This window comes from Sebastes umbrosus, chromosome 19 (genome assembly GCF_015220745.1).
Source record: "Sebastes umbrosus isolate fSebUmb1 chromosome 19, fSebUmb1.pri, whole genome shotgun sequence".
Classification (NCBI taxonomy): domain Eukaryota; kingdom Metazoa; phylum Chordata; class Actinopteri; order Perciformes; family Sebastidae; genus Sebastes; species Sebastes umbrosus.
In genome coordinates this window covers 18,567,902-18,587,529 of record NC_051287.1, presented here as the reverse complement: position 1 = coordinate 18,587,529, position 19,628 = coordinate 18,567,902, and the positions used below count along the sequence as shown (strand labels likewise).

The window sequence follows — 19,628 nt, the reverse complement described above, 5'->3', positions numbered from 1 at the left end:
ATTGCCCACTGGTTAGGAAGCTAATTGCCTCATCTTAGCATAAAGACTGGTGCTAGTAATCGCATTTGTGAACTTTAGAGAGAGCCAGGCTAGCCGTTTCCCCCTGCTTCCAGCTTTTATGCTAAACTAAGCCAAACACCTGTACAGTAGAGTGGTGCCGATACTCTCATCTAACTCACAGCAAGAAAGCAACAAATGTTGAACTGTTCCTTTAACGCCGTGATACAGCTGTATCAACAGCATATCACAGCAGGACAGGTTGTGCTCCAGAGGAACAGTAATGAACTGTACAAAGTGGATCACAGTGGTGCTCCATTATCTTCATGACGGTGCATTACACATCAAGATGTAAGCGATGGTAGATGCAATGAATGTTGCATAATGGAAAATCTGAATTCATTTTTAATTTCCTCTGATAAGACGATGCAACGCTGTAGGTGGAAGTCGTGGAAGTTGTTAAATTATTCTGGCAAATACTAGTTGAATACTCACTGATTGCACGGTTTATTAGAGGCTAGACAAAGACTGATCAAGGACAAAAAGCTGTAATCAAACAGAAGAAGGGTTCATTGTGTCTTCCTTTGTATTATTAGATTGAACCTCTGTTATCAAGGACAGTTTGTGAGCTTGAAAACCAACACCTGCCATAGAAACCTGAGCACTCTGAAGGACGTCATTCACTAAGCACAAACATTGTTTGTGTCATTTCCTTAAAGAAGGATGCATGTGTGCTATGGCTGCAAAGATATGTGTGAAATCACTCCTCGACAGCTACAGCTGTAATAGGGCTCATCCAATTGTTCTCGGGGCATGTTATTGTCTCTTGTGTGTGACTCGAATACACCACCTACTGTGTACTTCTCCCCCATTCTACTGAGAGCCTGTCAACAGTCATTATTCCTAGCAAGACCTCTGCTGTGATCTCTGCCATGTTTCATCAAAGCGTGGCAATTTATTCCAAAGCCCGCTGTCTGAGCATGTTAGCTAGTACTAAAATTATAGCATGTGAGTGTCCCCTGTGTGTTTGTGTGTGTGTGTGTGCCTGCTATTCTTCTCTGCACCCTTAAACCTCTTGTCATTTCCGTGGACGAATACCAGCGAAAGGAGCTGAGTAGACAAGTTTGCCGTTCTCCAGTGCTATTTCACGATGAAGCCTGAGTTGCGTGTGTATGAGTGGTGTGTGGTTAAATAATTAACACTGTTCGCCACCTCGCTGCAACACATCCCTCACACACTGTTCTGATTAAGGGAGCCCCGGGAGATACACACTGCCTGCCTTGCCTGCACAATAACTAATGCTGCATGTACATGTCTGGTTTTGTATGTGTGTGTGTGTGTACACATGAGTAATGACTTTCCTTGTGTAATTGGTTGTGTGCATTAGTGTTTGTAAGCCTGTCAAGGTTTTGAGTAGGTTTTTTTTGTTTGTAATAGTAATACATAGACACCGTGGCTGCTTGTGTGTTGTATCCCTGTATTATGTATCTATGTGTGTTTTGTGCATGCTATTCCTGTGTGTACACTTATTAGAGAAAGGTCAGAGGTTAAGTAGTGGTACCAATTTCCTGGAGAAACAGTTCAATACCACCACAGGAAATACTGCACATAACAAGGACAGGTTTACAGGATTATAGATGATTCATTTTACTAGCATAATATATTTAGTCTTACCTTTAAAGTGAAACAGAAATTCTATGTTGGTACCAACAAACAATGATTTTGTTGGTTGTATTCATTATGTGCGAATACTGTATGTAAAATGTGATCATTCCCCCCAGTGTAGCAAACTACTATGAGCATTTTATCCAAAATGTTAATATTAGTTGTGTTTGTAGAGCAGAAATAATGGATTTTTGGCCACTTGGGGGCAGTAGAGCAAGCTGTAAACACAACATTGACATATTATCACCTTATCATCTGTATAAAATATGGACGTAGTTACCCATATGTTTCCAAAGAGCCGTTGTGAAACTCCATCTTGACAGTGATGACACAGCCTAACTCACGGCTGATATTTCGAAATCCTCGGGGTAGGGCAGGCCATGCCTTCGCTATAACAGGATTTTTAATTTAGCCTCCCGGCTACTCCAAAAATGGGCAAAGAGGTGGATCATCGGTGGAGCTGAGGCAGGCAAAGAGTATAGAAGCAAACAGACTAAACTCCTGACTAAACAGCTGCCATTTTTGACTTAAAATGCCTATTATTTTTATAATATTTTACTTGTTCAACGTAGGCCATTTCGGTAGAATATGACAAAAGAATAGAAATAACTTTATTTTACTTTTGTACAGCACTTTTTAGGCGGACATTTACTGGCATCTGGTAGTCGCTTTCAGTCTGAAATGGCGGAAGCGTAGCTTTGCTGCTGGACGCTGATGTTGCAATGAAACGAACAATTGACTTTCACCTCTTGGCATTATATACGCTCTTTGAGGCGGGCCCTGGGTGACACAGCAGAGCAGAAAGCTAGCAGCTAGCGACCTGTTTTGGCACCCACCTGTCACTCAAAGCGGCCACGCCCTCAATTATGCCTAACTTTTAAACGGGTGAGTTATATAAAAATTCACTCCCGTACAGTTGTCACGAATGGGGAAATAAGCTATAAAGACCAAAACCGTGTTTGTACGAGGCTGTAAAAATGTTTATTTCAGCTGTAAAGTTGGGCATTTTAACATGACGGACTATGGGGATTGACTCGTTTTTGGAGCCAGCCTCAAGTGGCCATTTGAAGAACTGCAGTTTTTGGCACTTCCGCGTTGGCTTCATTTCTCAGCACTGAATATAGCCGTTTGATATTATCCAGGGGACACAGAGGAGCAGTCGTTTGAAGGTCATGTGTTTTGCCACTTGGTGAATGTAAGTCCAATGTTCGGAGGGAGATATCTGTCTGTTTAGCTGCTCCACTTTATTCACTTGCTAGTCACTAATGTTGTTTGTCTGCCATTTGGTGCCGAGCAGGAGGCAGACAGCTGCCTGCGGCGATCGGAAACAACACTGATAAAGAGCAGTAAGAGTGAACTAAAGCAGTAAAGTTGCAGGCCGTAAAAAACTAAACAATGAGCTGAAAGGTGCTAAAACACAATAAAGATGAGGGGATCTGCAGAATTGGGTGATCATTCTCTGAGGGTTTTTGATCCATTGTTATTAAAATATTGATTAGTGCAGCTTTATGCTAATCATTATGAGTAGATGGATTGTTGATTTTTAGCAAAGCTCTAACTTAAGGGATAAGTGAAGACTTGATTAGAGGGTTGTAGTGCATTACATCAATAACTCTCAGCTTCGCCTAAATGTCAGACAAATATTCAAGCTTCTCCATTTCCTGTTCTCTTTTCCTGACACCTAAAATGTCCCCAAAACACTACATTTCCATCTTCAATTTAACTCAAAGCCTATATAACGCTCTGTTCTTGTTGTTCCTTCATATTGATTTGGTTGGGTGGACTGTGTGGTCTGCAGATTGGATTAGAGACCAGCTGTATTCCAGCCTGAGGGGAGAGTAGCTGTGTTGTGTTTGGAGGCCGGGCAGATAGAGACAGTCTGATCCATTCTAACTGTATAGAGAGTCTCTGGAGAGACATATCCCAATGAAAGCTAATAGGGTTTAGACAAGTTACCCACAGAGGAATTCAACATGGTTTAGAGGTGTTTCAGGGTGAGAAGGTCAGAGCTGTCAGTCACCTGGTGAATAGTACAGTAAAGTGTATGTGAGTAGGCTGAGTGATGCGAATGGAGAGCATTGTTTACTCCAGGATGTGGAAGTAGAAACTGGAACAAAGTCAATGTAAATTGCGTATTGCGGTAAGTAGAAAAAAGACCTATATGACATTGGCAGTCCTGCTTCTTTTTTCACTATTTCTATTTTAGGGTGTGTCCATGTCACAGTTGAGTTACATCTTGACAACACCAGCCTATACTGCTATGTGCTTGCTGCTGATAATGGCTCGCGCCATTGAGTCATAGCTTAGCAACAAGCCTGCTGTCCTATTTTTGGTTGCAGGCAATTATCCACAATGCAGTGTGATGGTGTGTTCCTATGACACTTCCAGATTGTGGATGTAATGAAGGGAAAGAAGGTCTGCAGCCACATCTGTCAAGTGTCTGCAGGGCTTTCCCCAAATATACCAGAATGTTACTAAACCTGGGAACCAACTGAGTGACAACTTTTTTATATCTATTTTTTAAAAATCCTTGCCTGGTGAAATATGTTCAAAGATAAAGGCAAGAAGGCAAAAGGGCACTGTGAGACAAACAATGTTATGTTATGGGATAGTAGGAAATAAACTTTTTAAAGGGACAGTTCTACCCCAAAACAAAAATACATATTTTTCCTTTTACCTGTAGAGCCTTAAATCAATGTAGCTGGTTTTGGTGTGGGTTGCCCAGTGTTGGAGATATCGGCCTTAGGGAAGTCTGACTTCTCTCTATCAAATATAATGGAAGTAGATGGCACTCGGCTTGTGGTGCTCAAAGCGCAAAAAAAATAAATATAAAAAACTCAAAAGCAATGTCTCATTCCAGAAATCATGAGCCGATTACTCAAGATAATCCACAGACCTTGTTGTGAGTAGTTGCATGTAGGAACTATTTTCTTTCTACCGAACTACACCCACCATCAACCGTATCAACGAGCAGAAGGAAGTGTGCTTTTACTCAAGGACAGAGTGAAATAGTAAACATTAATGGCATCTTCCTTTGCTGAGCTATAACGTTAGCTAGCTCAGTGGTGCTAGATAGATACAGTAGACAGATGGACAGGCAGACAGACAGACAGATAGACAGACAGACAGACAGAGAGACAGACAGACAGACAGACAGACAGTCAGACAGACAGACAGTCAGACAGTGGGCAACCTCCGGGTCTGAAAAGTGAAGCCAATGCTGAAGTGCCTTAAACTTACAGTCTTTCTAACAGCCAGCAGGGGGAGACTTCTCTGGTTGCAAAAAGAAGTCAGATTGTATAGATGTCTATGTGAAATTGACCCTACTTCTCACTTGATTTGTTACCTCAGTAAACATTGTAAACATGAGTTTATGATCTCAATCGCTAGTTTCAAGTCTTCTTCAATACAGCATGATGTCAATTTAGTAAATTATGGTCCTTTTTAGAGTAAAATAGACCGCTACCACAGCGTTGTCCAGTCTGGTTGTTGTCCGTGTTTTCGTCTTACAACTTTAACCCACAGTGTGTTTTTTTTTTTTTTATGAAAGTTAATTGTAATGTTTTTGTCGCCTAAAAATGTGTTATTCAGTGTTCGGTTATACTTAGCTCCACCCTCTCGTGTCACTTCTGGTTGAAAAAAAACAAGAACACGATGGCCGAAATGCCGAACTCAAGGCTTCAAAACCGTAACACAATGGGTGACATCACGTTGACTACATCGACTTCTTATATACAGTCTATGATAGTATACTGTTCAAAATGGCTTTAATTGGTTTCTTAGACTGTGCAATTTTTAATATAAATATATACTAGGATGATGATCATATGAAGTCAAAAGATGCATGAAATGAAATTAGAGCATTGGAGAACCCGTATCCTGCAGTTTTGGGACGTTGTGGATTTGCAAGATTTTTCAAGAAATGCTCCAATAATTATATTAAAATAAATACATCAATAATTAGCTAATTCTGAGCTTACAAGTGCAATTTCTGCAGTAATAGTAACAGTAACCACACTGAAACCCTACTTGCCCAGACATGTTGAGCTCCATCTACATCCCGCACAGTACAGCACTTTTGTGTGATAGTACATGTCATCACAAGTAGTCTACCACATCTGACTATAACTGTGACAGACCACAAGAGACCATACGCAAATGTGATGTTGAGGTCAGTGCAGCGATGTGTACGGGATTTCGGGTGGAGTTCCTCTTTAACTGCTATTGAGATGTAGCAGATTATAGCATGAGTGAGCAGGTTTGATGTATTGTTGATGGAGACACACTGCTGCAGGGATCGAACTCCTCCGTTATTTGGCAGCCTCAAATACTTAAGTGTGAAAGAAAGGCAGAGAAAAATTCATAACTTTTGACAATTTGAATGACATTACAATGTTTGTGGTGAATGTGCGCTACTTTCAAGAGTAAAATGAATATTTAAAGCCCCTAAGCTCTCAAGGCTTCTTCCTGTAATCCAGCTGCTGTAGAGACTGAAAAGAGGTAATTAAAGGGAAGCATTGATCTAATAAGCTGCGAATGAGGTCAGTTCAGTCTCAAGTCAATCATACTGCTGCAAATGTTCTTATGACGTTCTGTAGCATTCACCCCCAGCCATTTTTGTCTGTATGTAAAACCAAAATGTAACATTGTTTGTCTGAATCGACAAAATCAACAAAATAGATTACATAAAGATCATGGTTTGGGTTTTGCGAATCGCACAAAAGGACAGCTACACTACCTGGAATAAATGACATATAAATACAAATGAAACATGCAATTTTTGTGTATAAGCAAGTTAAACAATGCAATCACATAAAAACAAGATGGATACAATAGATGACAGTAAATGGAGATCTGCGCTGGGACTCCGCAGAGCTTGGTGAATATGAGCTCAAACTCATGGGTCAACATCTCCATTTGTCTCTGTTGTGACCTCTGATTTAAGGTCAGAGTTCACGGCTGTCCGGTTTGATGTTTCCTGCTGATTGATGCGATAAAGGTCGTGATCTTTCTCTCTGTCCACTTTGCGCGGTGCCTCACATTATTCAGTTTCTGTTCTGGTGTCTGTTTCCATTCAATCTGCTCATTGTTAAATCAAAAATGAGCAAAAATGAAACATCCATATCTATTTTTTTTCTCTCCTTCATCTCAGTGTAGACTTTTAAATGATCCCTCAACATCAACAAATGCGCCTGATTAAGGAAGCAATGCCCTAAAAATGCTCTTTCTCCTGTTTCTCAGGAGTGCAAATACATAACACAGACTGACTTATCTTCAGTACCTGTTATACAGCTGTTAGTAAGATCTCAAGTCAATGTATTGATATACATTATTCTTATACTCTTGTGCTTATACTTGAAACCGGGACAAATAGTAAACCATAAATCACTGACTATCTACATAAATGCTAAGCAGATTGTTTTGTGGTTTAAATTTGATTATCTCTTTCAATTAATTTGAGTTGACAACACTTTTAGATTCTGTATTTATTCATTTATTTATTCATTAATTCATAATTTTTTTTTACAATGTTTTATGTGACTTAAAGTATTTTGTTTTTTGTATGGTATTATTGGGTTCCAAGTGGGTTTAGAACTTTTAGTACTATATTCTGTCTCTCCCAAGGTTTGTGGCATATAGTACTTGCACTTGACATTTGTTATTTTACCATAGACCCACGGATATGTTTTTTTTATTCATTTTTAAGCAGTGGGCATGAACAAAATTCTCTGGGATTAGGCATATGCGAGACCCGGTTGCATGCATAAAAATATCTGTTTTCATTCAACCGTGTGGTCGGCTTGAAGATTTCCAAACTCAAAATCTCAGAAAAATCCCTCCTCTTTTCTCTTCGTCTGTTCTCTGGCACCTTTCCTGTCGTTTTAGTCCTCCAATAACCCTGGCTGTGTTTGAAATCGTGTACTAACCACAGACTGTAGAAGTGGACATAGTCACTGTGATGTCACACATTGGTTTGTGGAGTTCAACATTTTGACCGTCCCGATCTTTGTTTTTGGCCGTCGCCATCTTAGTTTTTTGCAAAAGTGACACGAGAGGGTGGAGCTAAGTACAACTGAACGGTGAACAAGACCTTTTTAGGCAACCAAAATGTTAGTTAACTTTCAAGAACTGGAAACACACTCTGAAAGAGTTAAAGTTGTAAGACGAAAACACGGACAACTCCCAGACCGGACAATGCCGTGGTAGCGACCTGTCAATCACAAGATAGCCACGCCGTAAAACATACCCTGCTTTATGGTCCATTTGACTCTAAATTGGACCATAATTTACTAAATGAGCATCATCCTGTATTGAAGAAGAAGACTTGAAACTAGTGATTGAGACCATAAACTCATGTTTACAATGTTTACTGAGGTTATAAATCAAGTGGGAAGTAGGCTCATTTTCTCATAGACTTCTATACAATCAGACTTCTTTTTGCAACCAGAGGAGTCGCCCCCTGCTGGCTATTAGAAAGAATGCAAGTTTAAGGCATTTCCACATTGGCTTCACTTTTCAGACCAAGAGGTTGCCCACTGATACTAACGTACTACATACTACATCTGTATGTACTGCTGACTGCCTACCAAATTAACACTTAAGTATGCCATTACCAGCTGACTGTTCAAGCTGAAGTAAACTCAAGCAATACGTCTTCTCTGCATCTCCTGACAGTATCGATTACAACATTACCAGTTCGAGCTACCGTTGAAGGCAAATTGTTTATCACAAATGTAAATGACCTCTTCCACTCAATTTAATATTTCCAGTACTATTTCAAGGCAATTTCAAATAGAAAGTACTTTAATGTTAAATATTTTAGTAGGCCCCTACTGACCCACATCTATGGTGCTTATAGCAACTGATAATGCCTATTTAATGGCATGATAACGGTCGAATCGGGTGATCATTCAGAATTATTTTATCCAATGGTTAATTATTTATACCGTCTGAATCATTGGACAGTCTGAACAGCCGCAATGCATTTTGGGTTGGTTGAATAACGTCTCATTGCCTTCTGAGAGGTCCTTGTTAATCTAGTATACATCCGGGCATTTCTTGCATACACAAAATCCTCATGCTATGCAGCTGTAACGCACTACATACTTAATTTTACGTCATGAATAGTATGTTAGTGTGCAATTTTGAACACCGCCCGTTTTCCTTTGTCATCATGCCTTTACCTCCTCTTTCTCCCAGCCACTCCTCTTCATTTCCATCTGCCCTCTGTTTATGTATCACCTCTCCCCATCTGTCTCTCACACCACCTTCTTCATCCTCTCCATCATGTTGTCTCTCCATTCATCATATCCCTTTCTATCCTTATTACTCAGCTCAACTTGACCTCTTTCTCCCTCTCGCTCCATGTCGCTCCGTCTTTGTTTCTATCACCTGCTCAGTCACTTCAACTCTCCTCACTCCCACCATCCATTTATCTCCATTTATCCCCATATCCCGCGACTCATTTCCATTGCTGCTCTGCGGTTGAATGCTGATCTCCCTCTCTCTCTCATACTTTTTCTACGTGTTCCAGCCTGAGATCCCGTCTATATTATGAGCAGCATTTGTAGGATGATTCTATTACATGTCTCCTAACTGCTGGATAATTCAATAAGCACCACTGAGATGACACACAGTTATAATCTACTTAATGAAGCCACTGTGCTGATGAATCGTGTGCTTTCTCCTCCGTCATTTCTTCTCTACTCGCTCCCTACCCTCCTACTCTTTTCCACTCTCATTCCCTCCTTTTGCTCTCTGCAGGGTGTTGATGGAGAGCCATTCGAATGACAGCCGGGACAGTGGTCATCACTGGCGGAATTCTAGCTACAGTAATATTACTCCTTATCATCGCAGTACTGTGCTACTGTAGGCTGCAGGTGAGGCCACAGCCACTGTTGCATTCACTGTATTTCCTGTGAAAGTCCGCAGGGCTGCATGTATGGGATGTCCTTGAGTATGATATTTTGTTGATAGTCATAAGCATAGCTGCTTTAATCTGCAAAATAGTGTTTTGTGACCTATAAGACCTTTCTTTCAATTTTTCAAATTAACATTTTTGTGTGTAGCTGCATTCTTTGTCTGCATACGCCAAGGCTGCAGAAAAGTTTTTTAGACATTTTCACAATAGAGCTGTATTCAGTATTACATCAAAACACAGTTAGACAGTCGTGCCGATTGGGGAATGGTGGAAATGATTTTTGGAGGACTTGTAAAGCCCGTCAGAGAATCTCCTGACTCCTGATCACTAATTAATGACCTTTTAAGCTGTTCATGTCGCTGTAACCTATTTGACATAAAATGTCAGATTTAGCAGGATCATTCAGGATGTGCACAATCATCTAAATTTGGATACAAACCAAAACGTTTAGCACTTTATGGCCACATGGTGATGCATTCAGAACCTAAAACAAATATTGTATTCTTAGGCCCATGGTAAAAAAACACTCACCAAATTTCACTGGAGTCTGTTAAGTTGTTTTTATTTCAAACAAACACACTAAAGTAGAATTAACAAAGCTATGCTATAGCGGCTCTTTGAGGCACTTAGTTAAGCACAGGTGGCAACCTCCGGGTCTGAAAAGTGAAGCCAATGCAAAAGTGCCTTAAATTTGCATTCTTTCTAATATCCAGCAGGGGGCGACTCCTCTGGTTGCAAAAAGAAGTCTGATTGTATAGACGTCTATGAGAAAATGAAAAGGGTATGCTATAGGGCGTGGCTACCTTGTGAGTCACAGGTTGCTACCACGGCGTTGTCCGGTCTGATTGCTCTCCGTGTTTTCGTCTCACAACTTTAACCCTTTCACAGCGTGTTTTCAGTTCATGAAAGTTAATTGTTACATTTTGGTTGCCTAAAAAATGTCTTATTCGGCATTCAGTTATACTTAGCTCCACCCTCTTGTGTCACTTCTGGTTGCAAACCAAGATGGTGACGACCAAAATACCAAACTCGAACTTCAAAACCGTAGTCCACAAACCAATGGGTGACGTCACGGCGACTATGTCCACTTCTCAGGCCTAGAGTCTATGGTTTAGCAGTTTAGCATGCTAACATTTGCTCATTAGCACTAAATAACTAAGCACAGCACAGGCTAATGGGAATGTTATTAACTTTGTAGGTTTTTGGTCATAAACCAAAGTATTGGGCAAATACAAATTTTGACTTGATGACAGGGTTAGAAGAAAAGTCAGGAGGTCATCAAAGTTAATACATTTCATCCTGAGGGGAACACGACTATCTGGACCAAATGTCATGGTGATCCATCCAATAGTTGCTGAGATATTTCAGTCTGGACCAAAGTGGTGGGCCGACCATCCGAATGGCCAACATTGCCAGCCCTACAGTCTCTGCGTGGCTAAAATGTATATTTATGGTAATGAAGTAAAAACTCACTGTATGTCTGTCAGCAGTTCTTGACCCTGCTCTTGGGACTCAGAGCTGGCTATCAAATTAGGGACATATCATAACTGGAACTTCAGGTGGATCATCTATTCTACAGCTGGTAGAATAGAAAATGTCCACGTTTGCTACAACACCGTAAAAGCCATAGTCTGCACTCATAAAAATATGCTCCAATACCTTTGAACTTTATCTGACATTAGTTGCCTTACAGACTTCGGTTTCATTATTATTTCATGATTAAAAAGTCGTCATGCTGTCCATCTTTCTCTGGGCTTGTGCTCTAATGTTCAGATCACTGGTCTTGGCCAGGTGCTCTGTACTCTCTATGAATAAAATAAAAATGGAATTAGGTGGAAAAGAACTGCTTTTGTGTTTTCACGCTTGACAAACTCCAGTTAGGTTGAAATATCACCCTAATAACACCGGCGGGAAGCATTACCGCAGTCTGTGGATTGATATTAAAGTATGTGGGTTTGTTTCTGTTTTACATTATGCCGTATACTTTCGGTTCCGCTGAACTAATCCCCTGTGTGCAGTTCACCATTTAGACTTTCAATGGAGCATTAAAAATCTGTTTGGCAAACACAGTATGCAACAAACTCAGTTACAATTGAACCTATACTCTACACTACATTTTAGTCCATTTCTTTAAGGAATAGTTCAACATTTTGGGGAACACGCATTTGCCTCCTTAGATGAGTAGATTGATACCACTCTCATATCTGTCCATTAAATATAAGGCTACAGACAGCTGCCAGTTTGCTTAGCTCACTAATTAACACGTTACTATGTCATTTCAAGTATAAAAACGTCAATTTGCCGTTTTATGGATGGCTATTACCATTTTATAATAAGCTAACCAGCTGCTGTAGGCTTATAGGCTATTTACCTTACATACAGTGGTATCAATCATCTAATTCTTCATTACAGTAAAAACCCCAAACCTGCTCCTTTTTGTGCAGCTGTACAAGCTGTAACAGTCTAGATGCCCTGAAAGTGAACCCTAGAAATCACACTGCATTACATCCACTCAGACCAAAGTGGTTTGAATTAACACAAACATAATCTTGTTGTCATGTAGCTCCATTCGAACATCTGGGAATCATAAAGTAACTGTTATTTCTTTAGCTTTAATATACACACGATTTGGGTCTCAACAGTTTAGTCTAGAGACATGAAAAATATGTAATTTTCCTTGAGGGAGCGTAATAATAATTTCATTAAAAGAATTCCAAATTGCAAAAGCTCCTTACAGTATTTTTTTATAAACTTTTCTCCGAATACCCAAAGCGGTGTCCAAGTTTATTTAGCCCATCTTAATCGATGGGACATAATGACGTTATTGCCGTTATCTCAAAAACTGTCTCTTAAAGGTATAGTGAACATGATTTTATTTTTTCATTAAATGCTTTGCATATGGATATGATGTTTCTGCACTTCATTCTTCAGAATTCAGTAGTCAATCAAACAGTCTGCCCACAGTTTATATGTGAAAGGGAGGAGGGGAGGTTGGAAACAAAAAACAATGAGCTGACTGGCTGAATGCTGCAGAATGATGGTGAGCAGTACTGGGAATCTTTTCACATTGCATGGAGTCATATGCGTTTAATGTCAAGAATATTACTTAATGGAGTTTAATAGGAACAGAACAAATGAAAATGATGTTATGACAGTCAAGATCTGGCTGATAATTGTATGTAAATTAATATGTATATAATGGCCAAAAATCTGGCTATGGCAAAGCCATTGTCCTACACATAGGACAGGCTGTTCTCATACACCGTTCGTTGCTACACCTATGAAAAGTAATGCATTGTAATTTGTATATATCCCACAAAATCAATTTATATGTAATCCACTCAATCAAATTGAATAATCGAAAAACACCGGCCTTTCGCCCAGGAGACCGGAGTCCATGTCACATGTGAAAGCAGAAGTCGACGTTGATTTGTCACGTAACTTCCATACTTAATTTACGTAACTTCCGATGTTATTTTAACCCAAACCACGATCTTTTCCTAAACCTAACTAAGTAGTTTTGTTGCCTAAATTTAACAAAGTTATCTCCTGTGAAGGCTGAAGTTTATTTTGAAAAGACTGTATGCATGTATCAAGTGGACTTTCGTAGGAAAATGCATGAAAAATTAAGAATAACTTTTCATAAAATATACAAATCATTGTATGAGGATATGTTGCATAGGGATTCAAAAGCTCTGAACAGCAGCCAGAGACATTTACCACCTTAAACAGACAGGTGCCTGAGGCTCAGCAGAGCATTAATCACAGAGTTGGTGGTTTGTATCCGGCTCCTCCTAGCCATGTGTCGTAGTGTCCTTGAGCAAGACATTGAACTCCAAATTACTCCCAGTGTTTATGCTTGGGCCTTGTATAGCTTGCTGCCATCCATGTGTGAGTGAATGGGTGAAGGAGAGGCAGATTGTAAAGCACCTTGGATAAAAGCACTATATAAATACAGTCTTACATATAAGATCAGCTGTAAAGGTGACATTGGGGTGGAAATGATGTGATCCTTTCCACTTAGAGCTGATTACAGTTATTGAGATTCTTACATTATACAGCAAAAACCAAAAGTGATGACAAATTATGGATTCATATTAGCTGGCGGGATGCCAGGAATGAATTTGAAAGCTACATTTTGCGGGCCATAAATAGCGACCACAAATTCTCTGTTTACAAGTCTGTTTGAACTGTAATTGTTGAGGATTTAGCACCATGGAAAAAAAAAGAACCGGAGACTAAACCTTTTTGATGTCACACTGTAGCACACGCGCAGCTTTGAGGCGACACGTGAACATCTGGGGTCATGTGGGTTGGAGAGCACCTCATGGGGAAACAGGCTATAAGTGGGGTTAGATTACTATTATTATGATGAGAGACATCCTCTCTCTAAAGAGTGTTGAGTGAATGCATGCTTTCTGTCCATCGTATGCAAACCACAGTCAATTGTAGTAGTCTTCTGTTGTTGATAAATGTGTAGATACATAAATTTTGTCTATTTATTTTATATAAAGTGTTATTTGCCATTTTCTTCTACTCAATATGCACAAACCCTCTGGCTTTCTGGTTGCAAGCATTGTCAAATAATACCATAATTATTATAATATAGAGGCTGACCTCAACTTTATTGGCTGGATAGTGCATGTAAACTAATTTGCCGAAGCATTTATTTTGCTGTGTTTGGCCATGCAGACATTTCAGTATAATAAATGTCCCTCCCTTTCTCTTATCTTTCTCTTTATTGTTCATTAACTCTCTGTTATGCCTCTTTTTATCTCCCATCTTCTCTCATCATTACATCATTCGGAACCTTTTTACCCTAATATTCTCCCTCCCTTCCTCTATTCCTCTTCTCTCATTTGTTTCCTCCATATCCCGTCCTCCTTCCACCAGTATTATTGCTGCAAGAAGGAAGAGTCCGAGTCGGAGGAGGAGGAGCCAGACTTCGCTGTTACGTCCCGCCTCCCGCCGGTCCACTCTAATCACAACATTGTGGCGGCGACGGCCGCCGCCTCCTCCATCCCCAATGGCCCCGCCCTTTTCTCCACCCCTCCGCTGGCCAGGAAACTGACGCGTTCGCAGACCTTCTGTCCATCCTGTACGCACTATGAGATGCCTTTCTACCTCCAGCCGCCCCCTCAACCGCAGGTCCACCTTCAACCAGATGGGTTGAGGAACGGAGGCGACCGGATCAGCTACCGCAGCGTCCAGCAGCAGGACCTGGACCTGCCGGTGCCTGTGAACATTTCAAACTACCGTAAACCAAACCTCGCCCGGTCGGTCACCATGAGGGACATGTTCCAACGCAGCTGTAGCATCAGCACTGATGTTTAGCCGGGCGAGGTTGCAGTTGGGATGGCCTATGACTTGGGCTTGAGCCAGACTGTGTTTTTGTCATCTTGACCCTTTTAGTCCAGTCTAGTGTGGTCTGATCTAGTCTGGTCTCGTTCTATACTGGTCACCTCTTGCAGAATGGAGGACTCAGATGGCTCTCAGGACAGGATTTTCAAAGGTACTATGCTCAGGTCCAGGACCTTACACATGGGCCAATATAGAGTTTAAAGTATTTAAAAAAAAAATGTTAAATTATCAATAACATTGGTTTGTTTTGAATAGCTCTTTTTTAACACTAAGAATGGAATTTGTTTTACGATTTGATAAAGTTTGCGTAGCCCTACTTCCCCTGGACTCTTCTACCCATGGCCTGAAAGACACACAGATTCCCGCCATGTCAAAATGACATAATCGGCAGGGATTTTCTCTCTGCCATAGCTGCTACAGTCGAAATATGATTAGGAGAAGTCCAGTGTTTCCCTCTCCTATGACGGGATGATCGGTCTGCTCCTCCATCCACAGATTATAGAGATTATAAAATATCACTCACCACCAGTGGACGAAGGGGGGATGTCATGTTTTAGCTGCCGCCCACCGACATTTCAGATAGACTTAACTTAGGCCATAATATTTTACGACATAAAGGGCTCACAGAAGACGGAAATCCCTGCTTGTTTTTTTTCTCCACATCCTTTCATAGAGGTCTCTCTGGTTTCTCTGAGTGTCTGCTGACCACACAAAGTGTATATATATATACAGTATACTACATACACTTGAGCAGAGACAGACCTCTGTGTTCTTGCAGGCGGGGTGGACTACATGTAGGTGCCAAAGGGGGACGGGTTCTTGCATTCGTGTGCATTCGTGTGACTGTGCTTGCATGCATGTGTGTGTGTGCGTGTGTGTATAACTCAGTTGTTATACCAGGATTCTTATTCCATAAAGTCTGTCACCCCCCCTATGTATACCGAACCCAAGTGGTGGGTTGCAATAACATTTTAAACATTTATTGTAAAGGGTGAAGGGATTGTATTAGTTTGCCACTTTACCTTTTAAATTAATGCAAAGAGTGACCAGATTTTGTAAATGTTTATTTTACTGATTAACGCTGTAACACAGACTCGTTGTAGGTGGCAGTCAGAGGAGTTTTTACGGCAACTTTACAGCGTGATATTCATTTAAGGTCTTCACTGGAGTTTCTTTTCATGGACTCTTCACTGCATTCCTTGTGTCGTCATTTGTTGATACGTGGATTCATGGGCTAGTTCACCTTTAAAGGCACATCTATAAATATTTAACAGGCCATAGCATACACTCTCTCTCGACTCGTTGGACTGAGGAATATTTGCTCTTCCTCTGAGGTACTCAGAGAGGTCCTTCTTGGGATTGTTTTTATTTCCACCGCTTGGCTGAGCGGCCTGGCAGGAGGAGCAGTGGCTGAGTTTTATGGACACGGGACACACGTTTAATGAATGAAATTATTTACTGCTTGATTTCAAGAAGAAATGCTTGTGGTTGTGAGAGGCTTGAAGCTGATTGGATTGTCCCTCTTGGAACGCCCCCCTTCTAAAAAATGGATGGTAAATGCTGTTGTACCTCTCTTTCTGTCTCTCTGCTGATTTTTATCAGCAATCATGCTCATTTATATTCCCAAAGGGTGAGACAGTGAGTGATTTCGTTTTAAGTTTTTCCTCTTGTGTGCTTTCCTGCAAATACACAACAACACACATGCACACACACACACATACATCAACACACTCAATGCTACGCTTTTACTTTTTAAACCGATGTGACAGTTGCACAGGAAATTTTGTGCCATAAAGAATTATGAGAGAAGTTTATTATAATTATTATCATTATTATTATTATTATTACAAGTGTATATTCAAATGCAGTGTTGCTTTTTCCCTACAGTATTTGAATTACTTGCTTTATTTTATGATCCAGCTGGTTTTTCAGACTCAGTACAGTACAGCAGAAATGTCTCTGTCCTTGTTTCTAATATATAACTAACAGACACATTGTTGCTAATAAAATGGTGTGAAAATCCTCCTAATCTGTTTCGTTGTTGCTGTTAATTTCACCAAAACTAAACGTTGAGTAAAAATGTTCCTGTGGCTTGAAATTCATAGTTAAATGTTTGTGAATGACAGGCCATGGGAAGTCATCAGTTCAATTCAAGTAATTTACACATTTAAAACCATGTTTGCATTGTGTACTTTTATATGAAGTGACTCTTGAAATAAAGGTTCATCAATGGACATTTACTGTAATAAGAATGTGCAGTGGCGGACTCAGGCTCTCTGAGGGGCAGGGGCGAGAAGAAAAAAAAAAGGCACCAGCTACATGCGGTGGGGCACCTATAGGACAGCCTGTATGGCACTGCATCATGTTCCACACATCCCTTTTTCTTTACTGGAAGAGCACTAGAGGGCACTTTATCATGTTTTCTCCATTTAAGGGCACCCATAGAGGCCACTTTATCATGTTTTCTCCATTTAAGGACACTCTAGAGGGCACTTCATCCCATTTTCTCTACTGGAAGAGCATTAGAGGGCACTTTATCATGTTTTCTCCACTGGAAGGGCACCCTAGAGGGTACTTTATCATGTTTTCTCAATTTAAGGGCACCCTAGAGGGCACATTATCATACATTCTCCACTGGAAGGACGCCCTAGAGGGCACTTTATCATACATTCTCCACTGGAAGGACGCCCTAGAGGGCACTTTATCATGTTTTCTCCATTTAAGGGCACTCTAGGGGGCACATTATCATGTTTTCTACCCTGGAAGGCCACCCAAGAGGGCACTTTATCACATTTTCTCCATTTAATGGCACCCTAAAGGTCACTTCACCATGTTTTCTTCACTGGAAGAGCACCTTAGAGGGCACTTCATCCTGTTTTCTCTGTTTAAGGGCACTTTAGAGGGCACTTCATCATGTTTTCTCCATTTAAAGGCACCCTACAGGGCACTTTAACATGTTTTCTTAATTTAAGGGCACCTAAGAGGGCACATTATTCATCATATTACATATATATTATCATATTGGAAGTGCCTCTTAGAGGGCTCTTTATCATGTTTTATCTAGAGGCATCCAAGAGGGCACTTTTGCTGCGTTTTTTTGAACATGGGGGCACCAAGGGGTCCCCTTCCCAATGTGTATTGCCTGGGCAGGGCTCCACAGGACTATATTTCTGCTTGCTGCCAAATGTTTAACATTGGATTCAACCAAAAGCATGGCACATCATCCTGGATTATCTTATTTAGTGAACAGCTAAACGCAGGGTAAATATCAGCTATAGCTGAAATGTATGCTTTGGTCGGAGCACCACACCACAAACAGCAGAGCCATGCAGAGAGTCCTGCAAGGAAATACAAGATTTATTTTTTGTATAGACCGCAGGAATGAAAGTGGGATTTAGACCTTTAGGTTTACTGATCATTTAGATATCTCTTTTGACCCATCCTAAATTGAAAAGCAATCTAATTCAGTTTTGCTTGGTGCATATGTGGGCCATATGTTGTTGATGGAGCTAATAAGACAACATCTGTTCATCATCTCAACTCATATAGAGGAACATTTCTGTCATTTCCCAGGGGCAGCCAAGTGTTGGATACTCCGAAAGCTCACAGGTGCAAATGTGTCTCAGAGAGAAATCATTTTTGTTTTATGTTAAAAGCCGAACATCAGACATACTACAACAGATCAAACAGTGCAGCCTGCCAAGTCTCTAACCACAGCAACAGCGATAAAGACTGTTTGCACACAGATCCAGTCAGCCCTGCGGCGACGAGGTGACAGCAACCATGTTTGAATGGGAAGAAACAAGAATGGCATGCTTATTGTAAGTGTGATGATAAACCAACCTGACAGTCAGAGGCGAGGAAGTGATAGCCACAATGAAAAGTCATCCGCACAGGAAGGCTAAAAAGACGAAAATGGGACGCCTTATTCTGACAATAAACCGTGTGAGTCAGAGAGACGAGCAGACTAATCACGCAATACAAAAACAACTGAAAACTATTTCAGAGAGGAAATAGAGGTAGTTATTAGAAGGATGAGTCAGAGCTAATGAATGAGAAATAGCACAGAACACACAGACAGATGGAGGCGTATAGAGGAGCTGATATCAAACCGAGGCCTCCCTGGCAGAGACATGAATAGCCATTTTGTGATGGCATTAATACAACAGCACCGATTCAGACATGAAAAACCTTTCAGATTATGACGGATTCTTTTTGATGTGGCTACATTCAAATTCTCATTTATTCCTACATGAATTGCACTGTAACACGGAATTACTGTCACACCAGCGCGCAAGGAAACATTGGCTGGAAATGTATTTATTTATGCAGTCGCCACAATTTACATGTAATGATACTACTTGTCTTACCGTTCTCAGTTTGACGTCTTATGGCTCTGTCAAATTGCAAAGGCATCTGTAACATTCAGCAGCAAACACCTGCTGTGGGAATCAATACTGTTTTTTGATTGAGATGTTGTTGTGAAACAGAGGTTGGAGGTTTGTGGCGCCGGTATCCGTTCATCACGGCCGACATTGTCCAGCTCAGCAAGAGTCTGCCTCATAAGTGAAACAGATCTATCGGCTGCTTTCTATCAAAAGAGCCCTTCGCCGACGCTCTGGATGCTGAATAGCTAAATATAAACACCAATCTTTAAGTTTTACTCCAGCCAAAAACCTCCATA

General features: G+C 40.7%; 1 protein-coding gene across 1 annotated transcript in view; it reads left to right on the top strand.

Moving 5' to 3' along the window:
- Positions 1-16,971, top strand: part of fam163ba (family with sequence similarity 163 member B, genome duplicate a) — a 31,399-nt gene extending 14,428 nt beyond the window's left edge. The window contains exons 2-3 of the mRNA XM_037753335.1: positions 9,427-9,542; positions 14,477-16,971. Of these exons, the coding sequence (XP_037609263.1) occupies positions 9,450-9,542; positions 14,477-14,917 (534 nt within the window). The 5' untranslated portion in view covers positions 9,427-9,449 and the 3' untranslated portion in view covers positions 14,918-16,971. The remainder of the gene's footprint in view (positions 1-9,426; positions 9,543-14,476) is intronic.
- The last annotated feature ends 2,657 nt before the right edge of the window (positions 16,972-19,628 follow it).